Genomic DNA, 19,143 nt, shown 5'->3' with positions numbered 1-19,143 from the left:
TTTTTAAAAGTAATTATCGCCTACAAAACTAATCCTATATTGATGAACCCCCCCCCCCCCCAACGTTTGTTAGCTCACGTTAGCCATCAATCTAAAGCCACAAATATTATCTGATCAATCTTTGTACATTAGATTATTATTCATAGATTAGAAAACAAAAGGACATGTTAATACTTCCGAATAACATGGGAATGAATGAAACGCGCATTACAGGAAGTGCGTCATTATTGCGCATCTAGGACCCCGAGTCAATCTGGTACTCACATACCCATGCAAGTGAACGGAGCGTTCCACCACGGCATTGAGAAGACCCGTGTAATAAAGGCTTATAATATTTCTGTTTATGGCATAGATTTCTCCTCAGATTAGGCCAATAAACCAATGATTTAAAAAAAAAAAACACAAACGCTCGATCAAAGGCCCGGCCCGAGGATAGTGGTGGGAAATATCTGCCCGACCCGGCCCGCGGGTTTTGTCAGGCGAATTTGTCGCGCCACATCTTTTGCCCGGCTACGGTGCTTCATGCCAATTTATTCTCAACCATGGCCGAGATAACCACCATTGCATGTCTTTACCTTTTGTGGAAGAGGGAGAGACGTTGGAGAACCCTACGCAGTCTATTCATAATATTGTAATGACCACGGAAGAGGCAGTAAATGAAGTATTGATTAGACTGCGATTTATTAGATAGGCCTACCTAATAAACCGTTGGAACAAACAAGACCGTAACCATAGCAACGCCGGTAAACAAACCCCGCGAAGCCCAATCCCTACGAGAGCTCCTCGCGCAACGGCCATCCGGAGGCGCACAGAGCTTTTGGCCGTGATATTATCCATACAATTATATTATATAATATTATATATAGAGCTCCAGGAGTCGCAAACGGCAACAATCACTTTCTCCTCCATGCTGCGGTTCACCCCGGACTGCACTGCACGGAACGGTTCGCCGGTTGAACGCTGATTGGCTGTTACGTTACATATGTCACTCAGTGGCCACGCTGTTGAATGCTGATTGGCTGTCACCACGCGAATGTCGCAGCAAAGTTGAAATATTTCAACTCGAGCGTATTTGTCGCGCTACAAACCCTCGTGAACGCGCTCGCCTGTGCAGGGCGAAAGTGTGGCGCGACAAATCAAAACTTGTTGCAGGTTTTCTCTAGCGAATAATTCGCCCGATTCGCTTTGAATGAGATCTTGTCGCCCCTTCGCGTTTGGTGTGAACGAACCTTTGCGCACCGTGAGCGCATCTACGCGCCTAAACCAATGGTTCCCTTTGCAAAAATGCCGATTTTCTACGCGTTCAGTGTGGCCTTACCTTATCTATGGCCAATGTTGCCAGATTGGGACATATTTCCCGCCCAATCTGGCAACACTGTCTAAAAAACACGTGTATGTTTCGTCATCAATCTGCGCCGGGTGGAAAACGTGTGCGGTGGAGTAAAAAAAAAAAGAAAGCCTGGAGAGTGCTTCCACGGCAAGAAGTGGAGACATGGCGGCGCTACAAGAACCAGAAATCCAGTTCGCTCAAAGATTGGCTTCCAACGAGAAGCCGATTCGATCCAAGGCCATAAAGAAGCTGAGGAAATACATCATCGTCAGGTCCCATAAGAGTAAAGGTAGGTCACCTGCGTGGATCATAGTTAGCTCTGCCAAGCTAACCAGCGCTCACGCACGTCATAGACAATGTGTAACTGTATGGAACTAGGTTTTTTTTATGAAGGCTAATAGACAATAATAACGTAACTGACACGTAGCTAATATAGGCGAAGCACAACGCATGGTGGTGATTTATTGTGTGATTGTCAGATGCTAAGGTAGCAGCAACGTTGCTCGTCCACATGGGATTAAACGCATGTGGCGGCCTTGGCATTCTGAAAAAAAATGATTATATGAATAGTATGGTTCACTTCTCTGGACGTTCGTCATCTTCTGTATCCTATAAGGTACGACGCGCATCCGGATTGCGTTATGATGCTGTTAGCTCTGAACCGTTACCGTACCGTACCACGAAGTAATGTGTAGAGTCCTACTGTATAGAGATGTCATGCCATCTGTGCAAGTTGCTTGTATAGCTGTTTGATGTTGTCGTAATGCATTCAGATGCGCATACCTTCAAAAGCGCCTAGATCGTGATCACCAGGTGTTGTGATCACAGGGGATCAACAGTTTAACTGGTTGTTCTTTTAGTGCAGCAAGTCACTTGATACTAAGATGGATCCCAATGTTATGTCCTGTCGAATGTCCTGTCTGCAGGTGGGTTTAGCAGTGAGGAGCTACTGAAGCTATGGAAGGGGCTGTTCTACTGCCTGTGGATGCAGGACAAACCACTCCTACAGGTACAAGCGGAGCTATTACTGTCTGAACTAAGGAGCAGTGACAATTCAGATTTGTCCAAGTTAATCACCCCCTTTAAGATAATTTATAATTTGTGTCTTATAATGCATATTTTACAACGCCCACATTTATTTTTATATGGGACATGTATTGAGGCACTCTTGGGGTCACTGCTGTAGTACATGTAAAGTAAAATGAAATAAATAGGAACACAGAAAAATAAGTACTTGGAATGTCACTCAAGAGTTGGACATAATGAAAAGGGTCAGTTTCGTACTTCCACAAGTCCCACCTCATCTTTTAGAAACTTCTAAACTTAAATATTACTAATCTTTGCTTATTTGGTTGAACCCTAGGAGGAGCTTTCAAATCAGATCTCAAGTCTGTTTCACTGCTTCCAAAGCGCAGATGGACGTAAGTTGCATTCATTTCAATTCATAAGCCATTAAATGTCTGTTAAATCTGTAAAATAATTTAGGATATGTTGTAATAGTTTTGTGGTTGTATGATTGGACTGTCAGAGAAAGTCTTAAACGTTGTGAAAACGGGTTATAAGATGTTTTAAACCAGCCCCAGGCAAAACTTTCCCAGCATAGTAATGTGGCTTATTGTCATTACATGAACCAGTGCTGTGTTCCAATATCCATACTTCCATGAGTACACTTAAATGTAGTACACTATCCGCACTCACTAAGTGCGTTAATTTTCAAATGTCAGCGTTGTTCCGCCCTCTTCCGCTACGTAGCTAAGATGGCTGCCGTTGAGTGCGAAAAGTGTACATCGATCCACACTTCGCGATTTGACCATTTTGAGTGCACCATCCGGGTCCTTTCAGTACACTTATTTTCGCCCAATCTGAATTGGAACGCCCTACGTAGTCAAACTAAGGCTAGTAAGTACGGATAGTATGGAAATTGGAACACAGCACAGGTGTATTTAGGTTCTCAGTGGTGTAGCACCACATTATCATCCACTTTAGGTGTTAGCTTACCCTCTGTTACATCATGAATAAGTCTGTTTTTGGTCTGTTCGTGGACCTTATGTTAGGCATATTTAAGTGCCATTCATGCCTTGGAAAGTATTTACTTTATTGTTGTCAACATCTTCTGTAGTGGACAAGTTACTGAAATGGTTTAACTCCTCTTTAATTGTATGCAGAGTTTTTGTACCTGGAAGCCTTCCTGCAGACTGTCAAAAGAGAATGGACTGGCATCGACAGGTTACGAATGGACAAGTTCTACCAAGTAAGTATGGGCTCAATGCAACTGTTTCACTCCATTCCTTTTTGGATAATCTAAGCCGTCAAGGCCAAACATTGTTCAGGCGTGCTTTGAAATGTTCAGTTTCGAGTTGTGTTAAGTTAGGTTGATTGTGATGAATAGCTTGACATTCTCAAAATCATCTAACAATATCTACTCTTAAAAATACTGAGCAAAGGACATTGTTTACCAGGTGAAGTGAGTCGCTTGTTATTCTAACACCATCCTTCGTTTTGTCTTTGGCAGCTGGTGCGTTTTGTATTCAGGCAGACGTTTGAGATGCTGAAGAAGAGGGAGTGGGAGGCCAGGTATGTTTTTTATTTTTGTTATTTTTTTAAAGTCCCATCATTGGATGCACAATGAACAACTTTAAACCAAAATGTTAGGGCAGTCACGGCTAGATGTTCCATAGGATCATCCCGGCTCTGATAAATGCATGCAGCTCTGCGAGGATTAGTGTTGTAGACTGCATTTTGTTGTGGATGTTGGCAGATGTGCTTGGTGTTGAAGTGTAAATCCAGCTGATGGTTGAGAACTGTTATTTAAAGAACATGCACCACTGGTAGCCTGGCTAGTGACGGTGGTCTCCGCTACGGTTTCTCAGCTTGGTCAACAGATTCTTGGAGATGCTGACCTCCCAGGTGCTTCAGGGCAATGGCACAGCACCTTCTGGCCTGCAGTACCACATCCTCGATCTCTACCTGACGGAGCTGGCACGGGTTGGCTCAGACGAGGTAAACGCGCAAACACAATGAGAAAAGAAAGAGTAGCAACTAGGGTGTTGGATTCCAAAGCAAAGTATGCTACTTGCTGGGCATGTAACAGCATCAAATTTTGACACCAGTATAACTGCCTTTAAACACTGGTATTACTTGTATTCACCGCTTGGGGCTCATAAAACAAGGTAGGGATAATTGTGTAGGATAAAGCTTTGTGTGGATGTATGGAGATTGTGAAGTTGATGCCGCCTTTGAATTTCTTGTCTTATTTTCATTTCATTGCTGCCTTGAAAAGTAACTCAACCAAATCATTGATTAAGCAAGCTTGTTCAGAAGACGGGATTGGTTTAGTTATTTCAAAATAGAACAGGCATTGACGTTGGCCAACTGGTAACCAATCGTACGCCTGCCACAACACATCTCTGTCCACAAGCTCTGCAGGCTGTCATAGTTTTCATTTGCTTCAACTTTATGTGACTTAAAGGGGTCCTATTATGCTTTACCGTTTTTTCCTTCTCCTATTGCGCTTTACATATGTTTTTGGGTATATAAATGGTTGGCAAAGTTACAATACCACAAAATTTCCACAAGGGAGAGTAAATGACCGCAAATCACTTTTATCGAGCTGCCTAGAAACGGCTCGTTGGGATTCTCTCTGCGGCTTTCTTTTACTTTCGGTACATGGTGACGTAAGCATGTACTTTTGCTGGGAGTCAATGGGAGAGCATCATCAATCACCCTTTGCTGTGTTCTTGGGCACGCTGGGGTCGGGGGGAATGGATCAGATTGCAAAACAGAGTTTGAGTAGAGAAGTAGATGGACAGAAAGACATATACTATTTATATATTATCTGTATAAATTATTTAAAAAAAAATAGTTGGCTTCGTTGTGAGGTGGGGGTGCACGGTAAGGCCCCGTAGCTCGCAGTCTAATAGTTTTATTTTGTTTTTCTTATAATGGTAAATTGATTCAAATCGCATAATAATATAAATAGTATAATATTGCTTTGGTTTTGTTTAGTAGGAGCTTACAGCCAAAATTACTTACTATTCATCTGTTGTGTGCCTCACAGGTCCATAATCATACTTGTAAATATTGTAGATATTTTGTAGACTGTATGTGTTTAGACACACAGGCTCTAGGCCATGATGTTGTGTCATGCAGGTTATTGATTCTGGCACTTGGCTCATTCGTCTTACCTAATAAATACAATAAGACTCAATAAGTACTGTGTAAAGTGACCTTGACATCAGAGTACAACATGACTATATAGGACAATTCAGATTCAGGAAGCAACATCTGTTTTCCAGTCATACTTTTATTGACCATTTTTTTAAATCACTGATTAGTTCTACATAACAATGATTGTTATACAGTAAATAAATGGCTGAGACATCAGTGAACAGGTGAGATTTCTCGTAGCTGGTATTGCTGAAGCAACATCTATTCGAGTAGGATTGTTATTTACAAAAAATGGCATCACTAATGACTTCACATAACAAACATGGTACAGTTGGCTTGTACTACAGCAAATAGGTGAGGAGAAAGGTGAGATTACTCGTTTTCCATCACAAGTGGACTGGTATTACTGTTGCTATATGGTAGAGATGATCTAAACATGCAACACAGTTTACTAGAAGTTACTTATAAGGTTTTGTGGTGTCTGGTAGGCTACTCATCTTCTGTGGATGAGTGTGTGTGTGTATATATATATATCTCATCCTCCGAAGATGATTGATATATGACATGAGATCATTCTCAACAAACGGTGTAGCTTAGCCTAAAGCTCATCAGTTTTACCTTTGGGATATCTCTACAGCAGACGTTCTCCACTTCGTTGGGCATAGTGACACAATTCCCACAGGTGCACCTAGGTAGTAGAGATGTTATAAGTTATAACGGTGTATTTTGACGGACAAAAGTAGTCAGCAATATGCGATGTCGGGACATAAAAAGCTTGTTACGGACGCTTGAATAGTACGAGTAGTCTACTAGCCGCAAGCTAAGTCAGAAAAGCTGGGCTAAATACGTGATAAATCGCGTGTGTGTATAATAGCATTAACCAAAACTTACTACTGTGAAATGTCCTCGTCCATTCTACGACTAACATCGCGCTCGTCATTAGCGTCGTCCGCTCCATTATCGTTTTCGGGGTCCGACTCAGGCTCAAATTGGTACGGTAGCACTGAAGCCATAGTAGACAGAGTGACAGTGCCTGAAGAGACGTCAGCACCCTGTCAGCACCAAGATTCTAAATGCCTCAAAATTCTAAGCAACAGGGAGAAACCCCTATGAGATGTTTCTCATAGGGGTTGTAATACTCATAAAAGTAGGAGAAAAAATTATGTGCTAGACAACCCTTTATTGTTGTAAATCAATTCTATGAGGTCAAACAAATTAAATAAACAGTGAAAAGGGGCATAATAGGCCCCTTTAAGTGAAATGGCTATATTTAAAGTAAACAATATAGCTTATTTGATCCTACAGTGTGGTTACACTGCACTTGCGCTTTGATCATGACAAATAGTGCAAAATTATCATCTTAAAATAGAAAATATACTGTCTAGCATTGTACTTTATTATTATTTCTGTCTCGGTCCTGAACGTCCATTCGATTTTGTCTTGACTCAAACTTCTTTGGTCTCAAAAACAAATATACCCATTCTGACAGTGATGGCGATAAATTGTTTATTAGTAGTGTTTTACAGTCGCGCATGTTGCAGAAAATATGCAACAGCGAGCCCTGGTGTCACACTTTATGATGGTAACAGAATACAGTGTCACACCGGTCCGCCAAATATTGTCTGACATAGTACCGGTCCGTGGTGTAAAAAAGGTTTGGAACCGCTGACATATCATGCTGACACCAGATACCGGGACACACCGTGTGCTGGTTTCAATCCACCGATGGCGCAGCGTCCTTGAGCAAGATGTCTAACGCTCATAAATTATTTCCTTCTGTATTCGCAAAGTTACTTTGGATAAAATCATCTCCTTATATCTATATGGAGAGTCCAGTTCTCTCTGCTAATTAAATCCCTTATGGTGGAATTACTTGCCTTCATTTTCTTATCTCGTCTTCCCTCCCCAACCACTGCTCTCTTGTAAGTTGTCAAAGGAGAATCAAAAGAAGAGGTTGATTCGACCCAAACTGTGACCACAGCTCTCACCTACCTGCCGACTAACAGCCCCCCTCTAACGGCCCTCTTCTGTTTGCTCGCATGTCCTCGCTTCCCTCGGTGCCCTTCAGACCGGACACTCATTTCCCAAATAGATTTCATCCCCTTTCCTCTAGTCGTTGTACCTGTGAGTTGTACCCACGTTGCTGATAAACCGAAGTCAGTGTGGATGTGTGATATACCTAGATTACTGTACACAGAATCCATTTCCTTTGTCAAATAGCTCATTTGGTTTGGTATGTGGTCGGGCACCAAAGGACATTATATTTCAAAGATGTCTTTTTAATCCTTTATTATTTCCTTACTTTAATAATATTATTTATTTTTCACATATAAAATTACAAAACTTGGTACTTGGAATTGAATAAAGACAAGTAATTCCCAAATTATAATTATTCTTTGATCCAAATTCTGCACAAATGTTTATGATCTGTGATAGGGTAACTGACTAGTTCCATGTAACCATTGTCCCCTTGTATGGAGCTAATTGCACTGCTTTGATTCAAATGTTAGCCTTCATCGGCCACCGCCTACATATATCCACTACACTACGACCTTCATGTAGCACATCATCTTGTAAACTCGGCTTACTATTACTGTGGTGTAATAATTACTTTAACCGTAATAATGACTGGCTCAGGAGGGAATTCAACTTGAACTCAGGCGGAAATTAATAGCGTGGACCTCCTCCTGTTCTCTCCTCTCTGCAGCTCAATGCCGAGCAAAATCTCACCCTCATCATTCCCTACTGCAAAATTGTGGCCAAAACCAAGGAGTAAGTTTTTACCATTTATAAAATGTGCTAGAGTTACTGTTAACATCAAAATGTCTTATTCTTGTTTCTTCTTTCACTCTACTATTCTTTGATAATTGTAACTTCTGGTCAGTCATTGCTGGCTTTTCTTTAGAATAATTGGTTGCAAATTTCGTTTGACATGGCAAAAAAATTCAGGATTTTATGATCCTGAAATTAAAGGTGCGGTCGTATGAATGTAATCAATTGTTCTGGGGCTACCTTTCTTTCTTTTTTCTGTTGACCTTCTCAGTCTCTTTAGGTTTGCTAGTTGTACACTCAGTATCTGCCTTGTTCAATAAATATATAAATAGAATAGTAATAATTTTATTTTGAGTTGGTTTTATCAGTGCATCAAATAAGACTTACTGAAAACCATTGCATATTTGTATGGGTACTGAGCACTAAGGCCAGAGCTGTGAATGGAGACCAAGTTCTCTGTTGTAACGCCTGTGTTCCCTTCTCAGCAACACCCTGTTCAAGGCCATCTGCAACAGCATCTTCAGCACCATCATTGACCAGGCTCCCTTCGCCATCGAGGACCTGTTCAGGGAGATGAAGTCCGCTGAGCACTCAGACTCCGACTCTGGTCATGCCGAGCAAGATGATGATGATGATGATGAGGAGGAAGAGAAGATCAAGGGCCAACCTGTTGGAAAGAAATCCAAAGAGAAACCAAAGGGGAAACAGTTCAATGGTAAGCCCGGGAGATCAAGGGTTTCTCACCATTGTCGCAGATCTGTGGTAGTAGCAACTATTCAAACTGATCTCACCCTTCTCGCCTCGGCCTACCTGCATGTGAAATGCTTTTCTCACGTCAAGCCTGATGAATAATAAAGTCTACACGCCCATCAGCCGCGATGTGAATATGCATTATATTCATACTTTATTCATACCCAACCTATATTTCCCAGTCAAGACGAGCTTATGCACCATCCAATGTATTTAGAGGATTAAATTATACTGGAGTTTTACTTTTTAATGTAAGTGATGAATACAGTAGCGAATGGCTGTTCGCGGATGAGGGGGATTATAAGTGGGTGTGTTTTAGAGAAATAAGTTTCCCTGGTCAATGACATAAAATACGCTATCACCCTTTTCATAGAAAGTTGGTATCCAAAACTAAACTGTACAGCTGCACACCTTCATGTTATCAAAAGCAACCTATGTTCACGTACAGTAGTGCAATGCTTATCTTGAGTCAGTGCTCTCCATCAGCATGGAGGACGCAGCTTATGATATTAACGTCATCGAGAAGCGGCGTTAATATAATATCCCTTTGTGCCTGTTTACTTTGCAATAAAGAACTGTTGCTCGTGCCCAGTCTAGCAGGGGGGTGAGTTGTTTTTTTTATTCAGTTCAGCTGTTCGCTGGGTGGAACTGAAGGAAATAGTATACCGTTAGACAGTATATGTTAGACCCTTACGTGCATCAAGTTCTGACTTCCTGTGAGTTGATAACTGGTTTCTCCTCTGTAGGAACTAAATCAAAGGTAGACGAAGAGGAGGAGGAGGAGGATGATGGTCAGTCGTCGGAGGTCTCGGACACAGAGCTTCCCGACGATGAAGGATCAGAACCTGTGCTGCAGGTAAGGATGCTGACGCACGAATACACGCTCACCAACGTGAAGCACTCGGCACACTCACACCACCACCCTAAGCGCAAACACACCCTAGTGTACAAGTGCGCACTTGCACCCTATGGTCGACTGCCAAAACGTAAATCGAATAACATGAAATCCCATCATGAGAATAAATTCAAGTGCACATGTCCCAATAATGGCACTGACCAGGGAGGGTCAGAGTAGGACTAGGCGATATACTGGTAGTAAAATTTATACCGGTATATTTTTGAAGGAGATATGTAGTTGAGACAATATCGCCATACCGGTATATTACATATTATTTTGATGTTGCCTTGCGAGCGCTATTTTATAAGGCCGACCGCTGGTCTCTGAGCCTACCAGCCATGTTCAGCTGCTCAATCCCACCCCTTACATGTACGCAGTGTTCTCCCACCCACGTTACACATCACAACAAACTTTGAACAAAAACATGGTGGTAGAGAGTATGGGACCTGTAAAGGGACATGGGTTAAAAAAAATATTTTTAACGTTTCTCGTGAGCACGAGAAAGTATCGTACGCATATCACTGGCTGTGTGTGTGTGTGTGTGTGTGTGTGTGTGTGTGTGTGTGTGTGTGTGTGTGTGTGTGTGTGTGTGTGTGTGTGTGTGTGTGTGTGTGTGTGTGTGTGTGTGTGTGTGTGAAATCAGCAAGTGAGTGAACGAGCGAGGAGAGCGAGCGGTAGCGTGCGGGTCAGTTTAGTGAAGTAATGAACGAGTCCAGTCAAGAATCGGTTCATTCCGGCCATATTCCGACCTATTAGCAGAGCCACTGCCGGTCAAAGTGAAGGGTGTTGCCCCCGAGAGCATCGGCCCTGGAGGAAACGTCTCCCCCGGGTTCCCTAGGTTTCAAACAGGCAGGACTATTTCTCTGCTGATCAACACTGAATCATGGTTACAAATAAATTGTAAAAAAAAAAATAAGCCCCTTCAGGGCGAAGCAAGACACCTCCACTGCGCGTCGGTGTCCTGTTCGCCCTGTCGGGGCTTATTTTCCCGATAATGACCGGCGTTCTATACATTATCCCTTACATATCTGTTGTTAAAGCACAGCTGTGCTTCGTTGAGCAAAAAATCCTGACGAATAATCGCGTCATCACACAAGCTGTGTGTGCACTTAGTTTAGTAGAATATAGAGGTAGATGGATCTATCTCTCTATATAGAGATTTCTATCGAGAGAGATGGATATCCTTGCTGAACAATTCATCCACGGGTATCGTGATCGTTGATGGAGATTTGTTTTCTAAACCATTTTTAGCTCTTGTGTGGGTCTTCCCGGTCACTTTAACCTTTCATTAAAAGTTGACCTACAAAACGGCTTAAATAATAAATCAACTATATGTCCTCCTCACTAGCAGTTCTGTTACAGGCGGCGGCTGGCATCGTGAAGTAAACCAAATCACGCTCATAAGCTTATATCCAGTTTATTGGATTTGTTTCCCTCACAGCGGGCAGAACTTGTGATAAAGTTAGCGATGGCAAATCCCACCTATTTAGATTGGTAAACTTTAATGTCATTTGAAATTTCTCTCATTGAGAGAATTACCTCCTGTGAAATTATAGCGGCGCCACCAATAACAGGGCTCATGGCATTTTCCTTCCCAACAACTGCAGCAGTCTGATAGGCTGACAAAGGGCCTTCTTTCATTCAACCATTCACATTCCAACACTAAGGGTGCATCCGAGTACTAAGTATATACTATTTCTGTTCAGTGTCTACTACTTGACCGTTAATGTAGTACGTTCTACAGCTATGCGTAGAACGCCTCCGAACGCCACCGGATGTTTGGAGATCACGTATTTTCCCCTCTGTGCGCTGCACATCAGATGCCGGCAAAATTAAAGTCACCTGCGATAATTTACAGATTTTTCTTTTTTAAATTTATTTTTCACCGCGTCGTTCTTCTTCTTCGGTTACCAGCCTCCGGCTGAATTGTGGGATAGAGTAGTGACCTACCGTTGTATACTGTGGCGGTAGTACGCATTCGGAAACTTTTTGCCTACTACACAATGCGTACTGAGCATTCGGACGCGCTATATTTGTGACATACTACAAAATGCCTACTATATAGCAGTCAAGTATGAGTATTCGGATGCAGGCCGTTTTGAAGGGTTTATTTCCTCAGAAACCTTTTTTTTAAGATGTTGATTGTAAAATAATGAATTAATCCCTCTGGATTTAAGGTGTAAATGACCACCTTGGCATGCTTCACTGTATCATACATTGCTAAGCGTTACATTAAACTGAGTCAATACTGCCCATCGTGACGCTCGTTGGCTCGTCTGGTGTGACCAACATTACATTGATCGCTGCAATTTCTGAATCCGACTCGGATCATGAGCAGATCTGAAACCCTCTGACTTCCTCAAAACAGCACTCGGGTTTATTTAGGCTACCGGGTAGAGTGGGGTGCACTGTTGCCGATTATTTATATTATAATTGCCTTAAAGGTCCTATGGCATGTAAAACTCACTTTATGAGGTTTTCTAACATAAACATGAGTTCCCCTAGCCTGCCTATGGCCCCCCAGTGGCTAAAACTTGCGTTCGGTGTAAAACAAGCACTATGTGTTCTGCTCGCCTTCGGAAAAAACGGAGGCTCAAGCGCGCTGATTTGGAATGTGGTCCCATATGTCGTCATAAAGGATTGTGTGTGTGTGTGTGTGTGTGTGTGTGTGTGTTTACACACACTGTAACGCAAGTGTTTGCTGTTGGTGTTATGGCGCATAACACGTCGGTTCTTTGACATCTCTTGTATTTCCACAACAAGATTATCTGTTATCTCAGCCATGGTAGGAATTGGGGGAAAGGAACATTGGCGTTCGACTCCCTGAAGTACATGAACTGCGACATGCTGCCTGCCGCCGGTTGCCGCGTGGCACCACTGCCAGGCAGCAGGCACCGTGCGGTTCAGTCTACTACTTCAGATTGATGTGGATGAACCAGAGAACCCGAAGAAGTCGTTTGTGATTCATACACTTCCTTGTTATTTGGATAACCGTTCTGCTGTTGGTGTTATGGTTATGGCGCGTAACACGTCGGACTCTCGTCTCTGCTATTTCCACAACGAGACTTGTAGTGGGGATTATCTCAGCCATGGTTGAGAATGAATTGGGGGGAAAGGAACTTTTGCTTTGACTCCCTGAAGTACATGAACCACGACATGGAGGAGAAAGGGATTGTTGGCGCGAATGTCTCCCGCTTGAGCCACGCTTCCCGCTGCCGAGGGACCACCGCCTCGGCGCTGCAGGAGGCGGTGGTGCCTAAGCGCTGACCGCTGCCAAGGCGGTGGTCCCTCGGCAGCGAGGCTCCGGCGGGAGACAACCGCGGTCAACAATCGCGGGCAACAATCCCTTTCTCCTCCATGTCGTGGTTCAGTCTACTTCAGATTGATGTGGACGTGGAAGAACCAAAGACGTCGGAGGACCCGACGTGGTCGTTTGAGATTCAAAATATCATCTGGAGGCTCACACAGCTTTTGGCCGAGATAATATGTATATGATATAGATATCTATGTATAATATATTATTTAGATATAGAGCTCCAGGACTCCCGTGTGTTCTAGAATATTTACAGAACACGGCTAAAGGCTGTGTTCGCCTCGCCCTTGCGATACCTCCACTGTAAACAGAGCGCATGGTACCGTGGCTGCAAGCTGCTCAGGGCCACACCCCCACCCTCCTCCTTGACCCGCCTCTCTCCTCTTCATTTGCATTAAAGCTACATGTGCGACTGGCCCGTAGTGGCTGTAATTCTGCACCACGGCTGAATTTCGGAACGTCTTCAAATACTGTTTGGGGCCCACTAATATCTATATTAAAGTAGCATGCCATGGGACCTTTAAGTTGGAAAAAATCCTTTGTCGCCATCTGGTGGTCGACTGGTGCACGTGCGATGGTTTGGTTTGACGTCATTCAGTTCTATTGAGCTTCACCTAACGGAAGTAAATGTCATAATTCAACAATACTTTGTTGAGATATCAATCTGTTTGTGTCTCATCATGTTTGTTATTTTTGCAATGGATTTATTGTACTGAGTTTGAGAATCTGTGTAAACCTACATCTACTAAAATCTCTCTTTGCTCTATTTTACTTTATATGCGTCAAATAGGACTAGCACTATGTGGTATTCACTCTAAAACAAGAAATGTACTTCAGGAGGAAGGTTTTATTCACTCAGACTTGGTAGTATCCAAAGTGTTATCTTTCTTCTGGTACCAAGATTATATATTCTAGCCATTGTAGTTGGGGAGATAAACTATTTATGTTCAGAAAGAGGCCTTGTGTGAAGAGGTTCAATGCAAAGAAACCATTTAGTTGTATAATACGTTTTCTAAATCATGAGGTTTGAAACATCAGAGAGTTTTATCATACCTTTACTTAAACATGAGGTTTGAAACATCAGAAAGTTGTACTATAACTTTACTTAAACATCAGGTTTGAAACAACAGAAAGTTTCAATCCAAGGCCATATATTACATTTCCATATACTTGTCGTGATCCTGTTACTTGTGCCATTCTGAATTCATAAGCATGTCGTGATCTTAATCGATACGTTTAAGATTCTCCATAATTATTGTGATACTTTTTCCCTGTCGCCCAGATCCTACCGTCCATTATTCACTCATCGTGAGGACCTGCTCGAGAGCAGTTTCTCAGTGATGATTCTTGATCCAGGCTGATGTCTTTCGGGGGGATGTCTATCATCCTCGGTGTAGACAGATTTTTGTGCCTTATGCAATGTGTCTCTCTCTGTTTTAGTTTGACTACGCTGCCCTGGCAGACAAGCTGTTTGAGTTTGCCAGTCGAGGAAACTCCCCGAGCCACAACAGGCAAAGACTTTACAAAATTATCAAAATGTAAGTAGAAGAGCAAACTGCTTCCCATAACACACCAAGTGGTCAAATAAGACCAAACATCTATTTTAAAATGTAGATTCAAGTCAACGCCCGCAATTAACTTTGGAGTTGACCAATGTTCCACATAATCATTGATGACCTTATTATCCATTAATTCATCTCTTGTTTTTTGTTGATGCCAGACTGCGGGACCTGAGTGAAGGTGAGTTTCCCTGAGACTGGTGTGTGTGTGTGTGTGTGTGTGTGTGTGTGTGTGTGTGTGTGCAATTCATTCGTTTTTTTTGGTCCACTGACCCTCTGCTGCTGTCTTTTCCCCTCTTTCATCCCCTGGCACTCTCCCACCCCTCTCACATTCCCTCCCCCCTCCAATGTGTTAATCTCTCTTATACTGTTCTATCGCTCTCTTGCTGTCTCTCCCTCCCTCCAGGGGTCTTTCCTCAGGACGATTACCCGGAGGAGGTCTCCACAGATGAAGACGATGAAATGTTCGGCAGTAGGAAGAGGTTGAAGAGGAAGAGTCGTAGGCAGGCGGATGAAGAAGAGGAAGAGGAGAAGGAGGTCCCCGCAGCGAAAAAGAAAAAAAAGAGCGGTAATTATGTACTTGCATTTGGAACATCATTGAAAATAGCAAGGGGTTTGGTAAGCCCTGCACCCCAGAACACTTAAGGCTGGGTGGACAGGTGGCCTTCAGCTAGGACGGCCAGCAGCTGCTATGCTGGTGAAGGCATGAGAATACGGAGGATCCATATGCTCAGATGATTTATAACGAGCTTAGCCCTCTGGGGACGATCACAAGGTCTGTATAAATTGTAACTCCTATCCTATTGCCAGTAGGGAATTGAATATTGGTCTGAAATTGGGGTTGGGGAAGCCACCATTTTAGCTCTTGAACATGAGGCGGTATTTAACTTTACACTGTGATAACAGTATTTTTTAAATCTGTGAACGAAGCAGATGCAATGTTGTAGTAGAATAGTATAGCCATGTAAAGTGTCATATTGGCAGGAAATAACATTAGTAAAAATAAATGGGGTCAATGTTAGTTTCGCAGTTGCTATAAACTGACCACAGCTTTTATTCCAGGGAAGAAAACGGAGTCCATCAACGGAGAGAACAATCAGAACTCTGTGAAGGACGATGAGGAACCCACAAGGAAGAAGAAGAGGAAGAAGAGGAAAAAGAAGGCGGGCGGCGATGCAGCTGAGGCGGCCGGGGTTGAGGCGGAGGTGGCCACCGGGGTTGAGGCAGAGGTAGCCCAGGTGGAAACACAAGCCGTCAAAGAAGACCCATTAGAACAGTCCCAAGCTCCGGTAGAAGCAACTGACCAATTAGAGCCCCCGGCTACAGGGGACGGCGACAGCGAGTCGGTAAAAACCTCCTCCAAAAGAGGGAAGAAGAGGAAAAAGTCTATCACTACTGTGATATCGCTATCGCTACCACCAGCAGCAGCAGCTCCCCAGGAGGGAGAGGGCGGTGTGGGGACAGCCGAGCCAGGGTGCGCCCCTGCTGTTGAACCAGCCACCATGACCCACCAGAACGAGAAGGGTCTTGTTGTCGAGGCTGTTGCTGAGGAAACTGAGGCCACACCCACCCCGCTCGACGAGACGGCGGTAGACTTGACAGCCGACACAGTTGAAACTAAGCCGATGAAAAAGGTGAATAAACGCCGATCACGCAAATCCCTGACGACGCGAGCCCCGGCGGAGGAAGCCCAGACAGAAACCGCTGAAACCCTGATCCTGGAGGCTCCACCAGAGACGGGCACACCGGCCAAGAAGGCCGCGGAGACACCGGCCACACCGGCCAAGAAGGCCGCGGAGACACCGGCCACACCGGCCAAGAAGGCCGCGGAGACACCGGCCAAGAAGGCCGCGGAGACACCGGCCACACCGGCCAAGAAGGCCGCGGAGACACCGGCCAAGAAGGCTGCGGAGACACCGGCCACACCGGCCAAGAAGAAGCAGAAGGTATCAGCAGTAGTGGTCGATGGTCAGGGGGAGAGTGAGGCAGTCGGTGACCCAAATCAACCCACAAACGACTTGGTGACTCCAAAAAAGATCAAGAAAAACGCCAGCAAACAGGAAGCAGAATCTCCCTCCGATGACATCATTGATGTCATCACGCCAGTACCACAGAGGAAGAAGAAGGTTAAGGCCTCCGTGACGAAGGAGGCCTCTGAACCGACGGCAGCCGAACCAAGCCTGGACCAAATGGCACCACTGGTCGCAGCAGAAACGAAGGCCTCAAAGAAGAAACTGAAGAAGGAGAGTGCACCAGCCAAGGAAGTCGTAGAGGTCCAGGAGACTCCTGCGACCCCTCTGTCCCAGAAGAAGAAGAAGAGGAAGATCCCGGTGACATTTGAGTTTGAGGCGGACGAGGTGGAGGCGGCCGCGAGCCTCAACGGCCTTGCCAGCAAGAAGAAGAGCAAGCTGCAGAACGTAATTATAACTCGGTCGATATTGCTTTGGCCATAGTCACTAGAATATGAAGCATTGATTGTTTTGTTGTAATTATACTCTTTCTAATGGTCAAATGTGATGTAAGTTTACATTTGAAGGCCAGCAATCAAATGCGGTGTCCAACAAAAATGCTCTCTGCTGTCTGTAAGACAGTTTAATTGCAGTTTCGCACATCAAGGTTTTTCTAATGCATTTATATAGACAAGGATGAACTATGTGTTTATTGATGGTTGTTGTCTCCAGGGTGCTGTGGAGACTTCCTCAACTCCTCTGAGTTCCACCAAGTCCCCCGGGAAGAAGCCCAAGAGCCCGGGCAAGGCGCTCATCAGCTTTCAGAAGAAGACCATCATCCCCGTGCCCCTCTTCTTTAAGACCAAGGGGACCCCCGGCACGCCGCGCTCCAAGGTACGGCCTGCAGGAGACACAAAGGAAAGCTGCACACTTTAGGCTGCACACTCATTTCACACACTGATCATTGATCGCCCAGCGTTCCATGTGTGAAGACGGTCTAGTGTTAACACTTATTGCCTCTTAAAATCACCTACACCTTTTTGTAAACATTAGGATTTTTGGAATTGAAAAAGCTTTTTTTTCCAAAATTGATACTGCTTTTACACCAGCTACACGAGCATGCAAAGCTTCTAATGGGAATGTAGAATGCACCGATAATGTTTGGTCTTTTTTTTATAAATAACTATATCTCGTGCTTTCAATTCAGCAGAAGCCCCAGACTCCAAAATCAGAGGCCAAGAAGGTGACCTTTGGCCTCAAGAACAACAAGACAGCAGGTAGAACAGGAGGACCTGATGGAGGATTCTTGACACATTAGACTCAATAACGTTGGTTTCTTTAATGGGTTTTTAGACTTGGCTCAGTCATTTTGAGGCTGGATTAACTTCACACGCGCACGTCAACTATTCACATAGTGCTCACGTATGTAGGCAGGGAATGTGAAACGTATGTCACTGCTGGCATCCATGCCAATGTCACTGCTGATGTCAAGACCCCTCTTCTCTCCCCGCCGCAGAGTTCAGGAAGTCAGACCGCAGCCTGCTGCTGAGCCCGGAGGGGCCGTCGCGAGTGCCTTTCGACCCCACACAGAAACCCAAGTTTGGGGTGTTGAAGAGTACACCTCCAACGGTCTTCAGGAAGACCCCAAAACCCAGCGAGAAATCCCCTAACGGTACCCCCAAACGGAGACCCACGGCCGACGACTTTTTCTAGGGTGTCGTACGGATGTTTTGTTTTTCAATAGAAACCTATTGATCTGTTTCCGGTGTATACATCCTAAACGATAGAAAAATAATGTATTAAGAAGACCTTTTTGACGTTTATAATGTTCTATGCCTACATTTTAATAAAGCATTTATGTTCTGTTTTATTGAACCTTGTTCTGTGTCTGTCCTTTTTATTTTGTCATATAGAACTAAGTTAGCCATTAAAAAAAAAAGGGAACAAACACTGGATTAACTTTTCTCTCTGCAATCCCGTTTTTATTCCGGTTTTGCTGTTCTAGCCTGGGAGCTATATGAATCTGCTAACCCATTTTTATTGGCGCTGGCCCCCTATCCCATTCCGACAAATTCCAAGATAACAGGAATGTCACAGCTGTGGTTACTGCTCTGTTGCCCCCTTGATGCCCTTCTGAAAATCGTCTGCCCATCGGCCACTGTGGCCCTGGTGCTCTACACTCCGCCTGTTCCATTGTTTTCTCTCCCCCACCCTAACTCAGCTAAGGATAGGTACTGAACCCCGGCATTTATCTCAGGGTGTCCGCGCGGTAGTAAAAGGTAGTAAAAAATAAAATTTAAGGCCCTTGAAAGGTAGTAAAAGGTAACAAACGCAATTTGACTTGGTAGTAAATTCTTCATCACCACCTCAATATATAATGAGTTTCCATTTTTTTTCTTAATATT

At 44.0% G+C, this 19,143-nt stretch overlaps 1 protein-coding gene across 2 annotated transcripts; it reads left to right on the top strand.

Moving 5' to 3' along the window:
- Positions 1-1,456: 1,456 nt before the first annotated feature.
- On the top strand, positions 1,457-18,563 carry rrp1 (ribosomal RNA processing 1). Of its 2 annotated transcripts, none has more exons than XM_079733887.1 (16): positions 1,457-1,619; positions 2,257-2,339; positions 2,694-2,751; positions 3,496-3,581; positions 3,843-3,904; positions 4,201-4,330; positions 8,205-8,269; positions 8,755-8,984; positions 9,766-9,875; positions 14,671-14,768; positions 14,951-14,970; positions 15,196-15,357; positions 15,852-17,206; positions 17,471-17,632; positions 17,949-18,015; positions 18,255-18,563. In XM_079733887.1, the coding sequence occupies exons 1-16, from the start codon at positions 1,493-1,495 to the stop codon at positions 18,449-18,451; spliced, it is 3,012 nt and encodes a 1,003-aa protein (XP_079590013.1). In that variant the 5' UTR covers positions 1,457-1,492; the 3' UTR covers positions 18,452-18,563. The 2 variants fall into 2 exon arrangements, with proteins under 2 accessions (XP_079590013.1, XP_079590012.1); XM_079733886.1 differs by having other exon boundaries at positions 17,946-18,015.
- Positions 18,564-19,143: the final 580 nt, after the last annotated feature.

The sequence above is a fragment of the Pollachius pollachius genome (assembly GCF_949987615.1).
Source record: "Pollachius pollachius genome assembly, chromosome: 3".
Classification (NCBI taxonomy): domain Eukaryota; kingdom Metazoa; phylum Chordata; class Actinopteri; order Gadiformes; family Gadidae; genus Pollachius; species Pollachius pollachius.
Note: the sequence above shows the minus strand (reverse complement) of the source record. Positions and strands in the feature narration are given on the sequence as shown.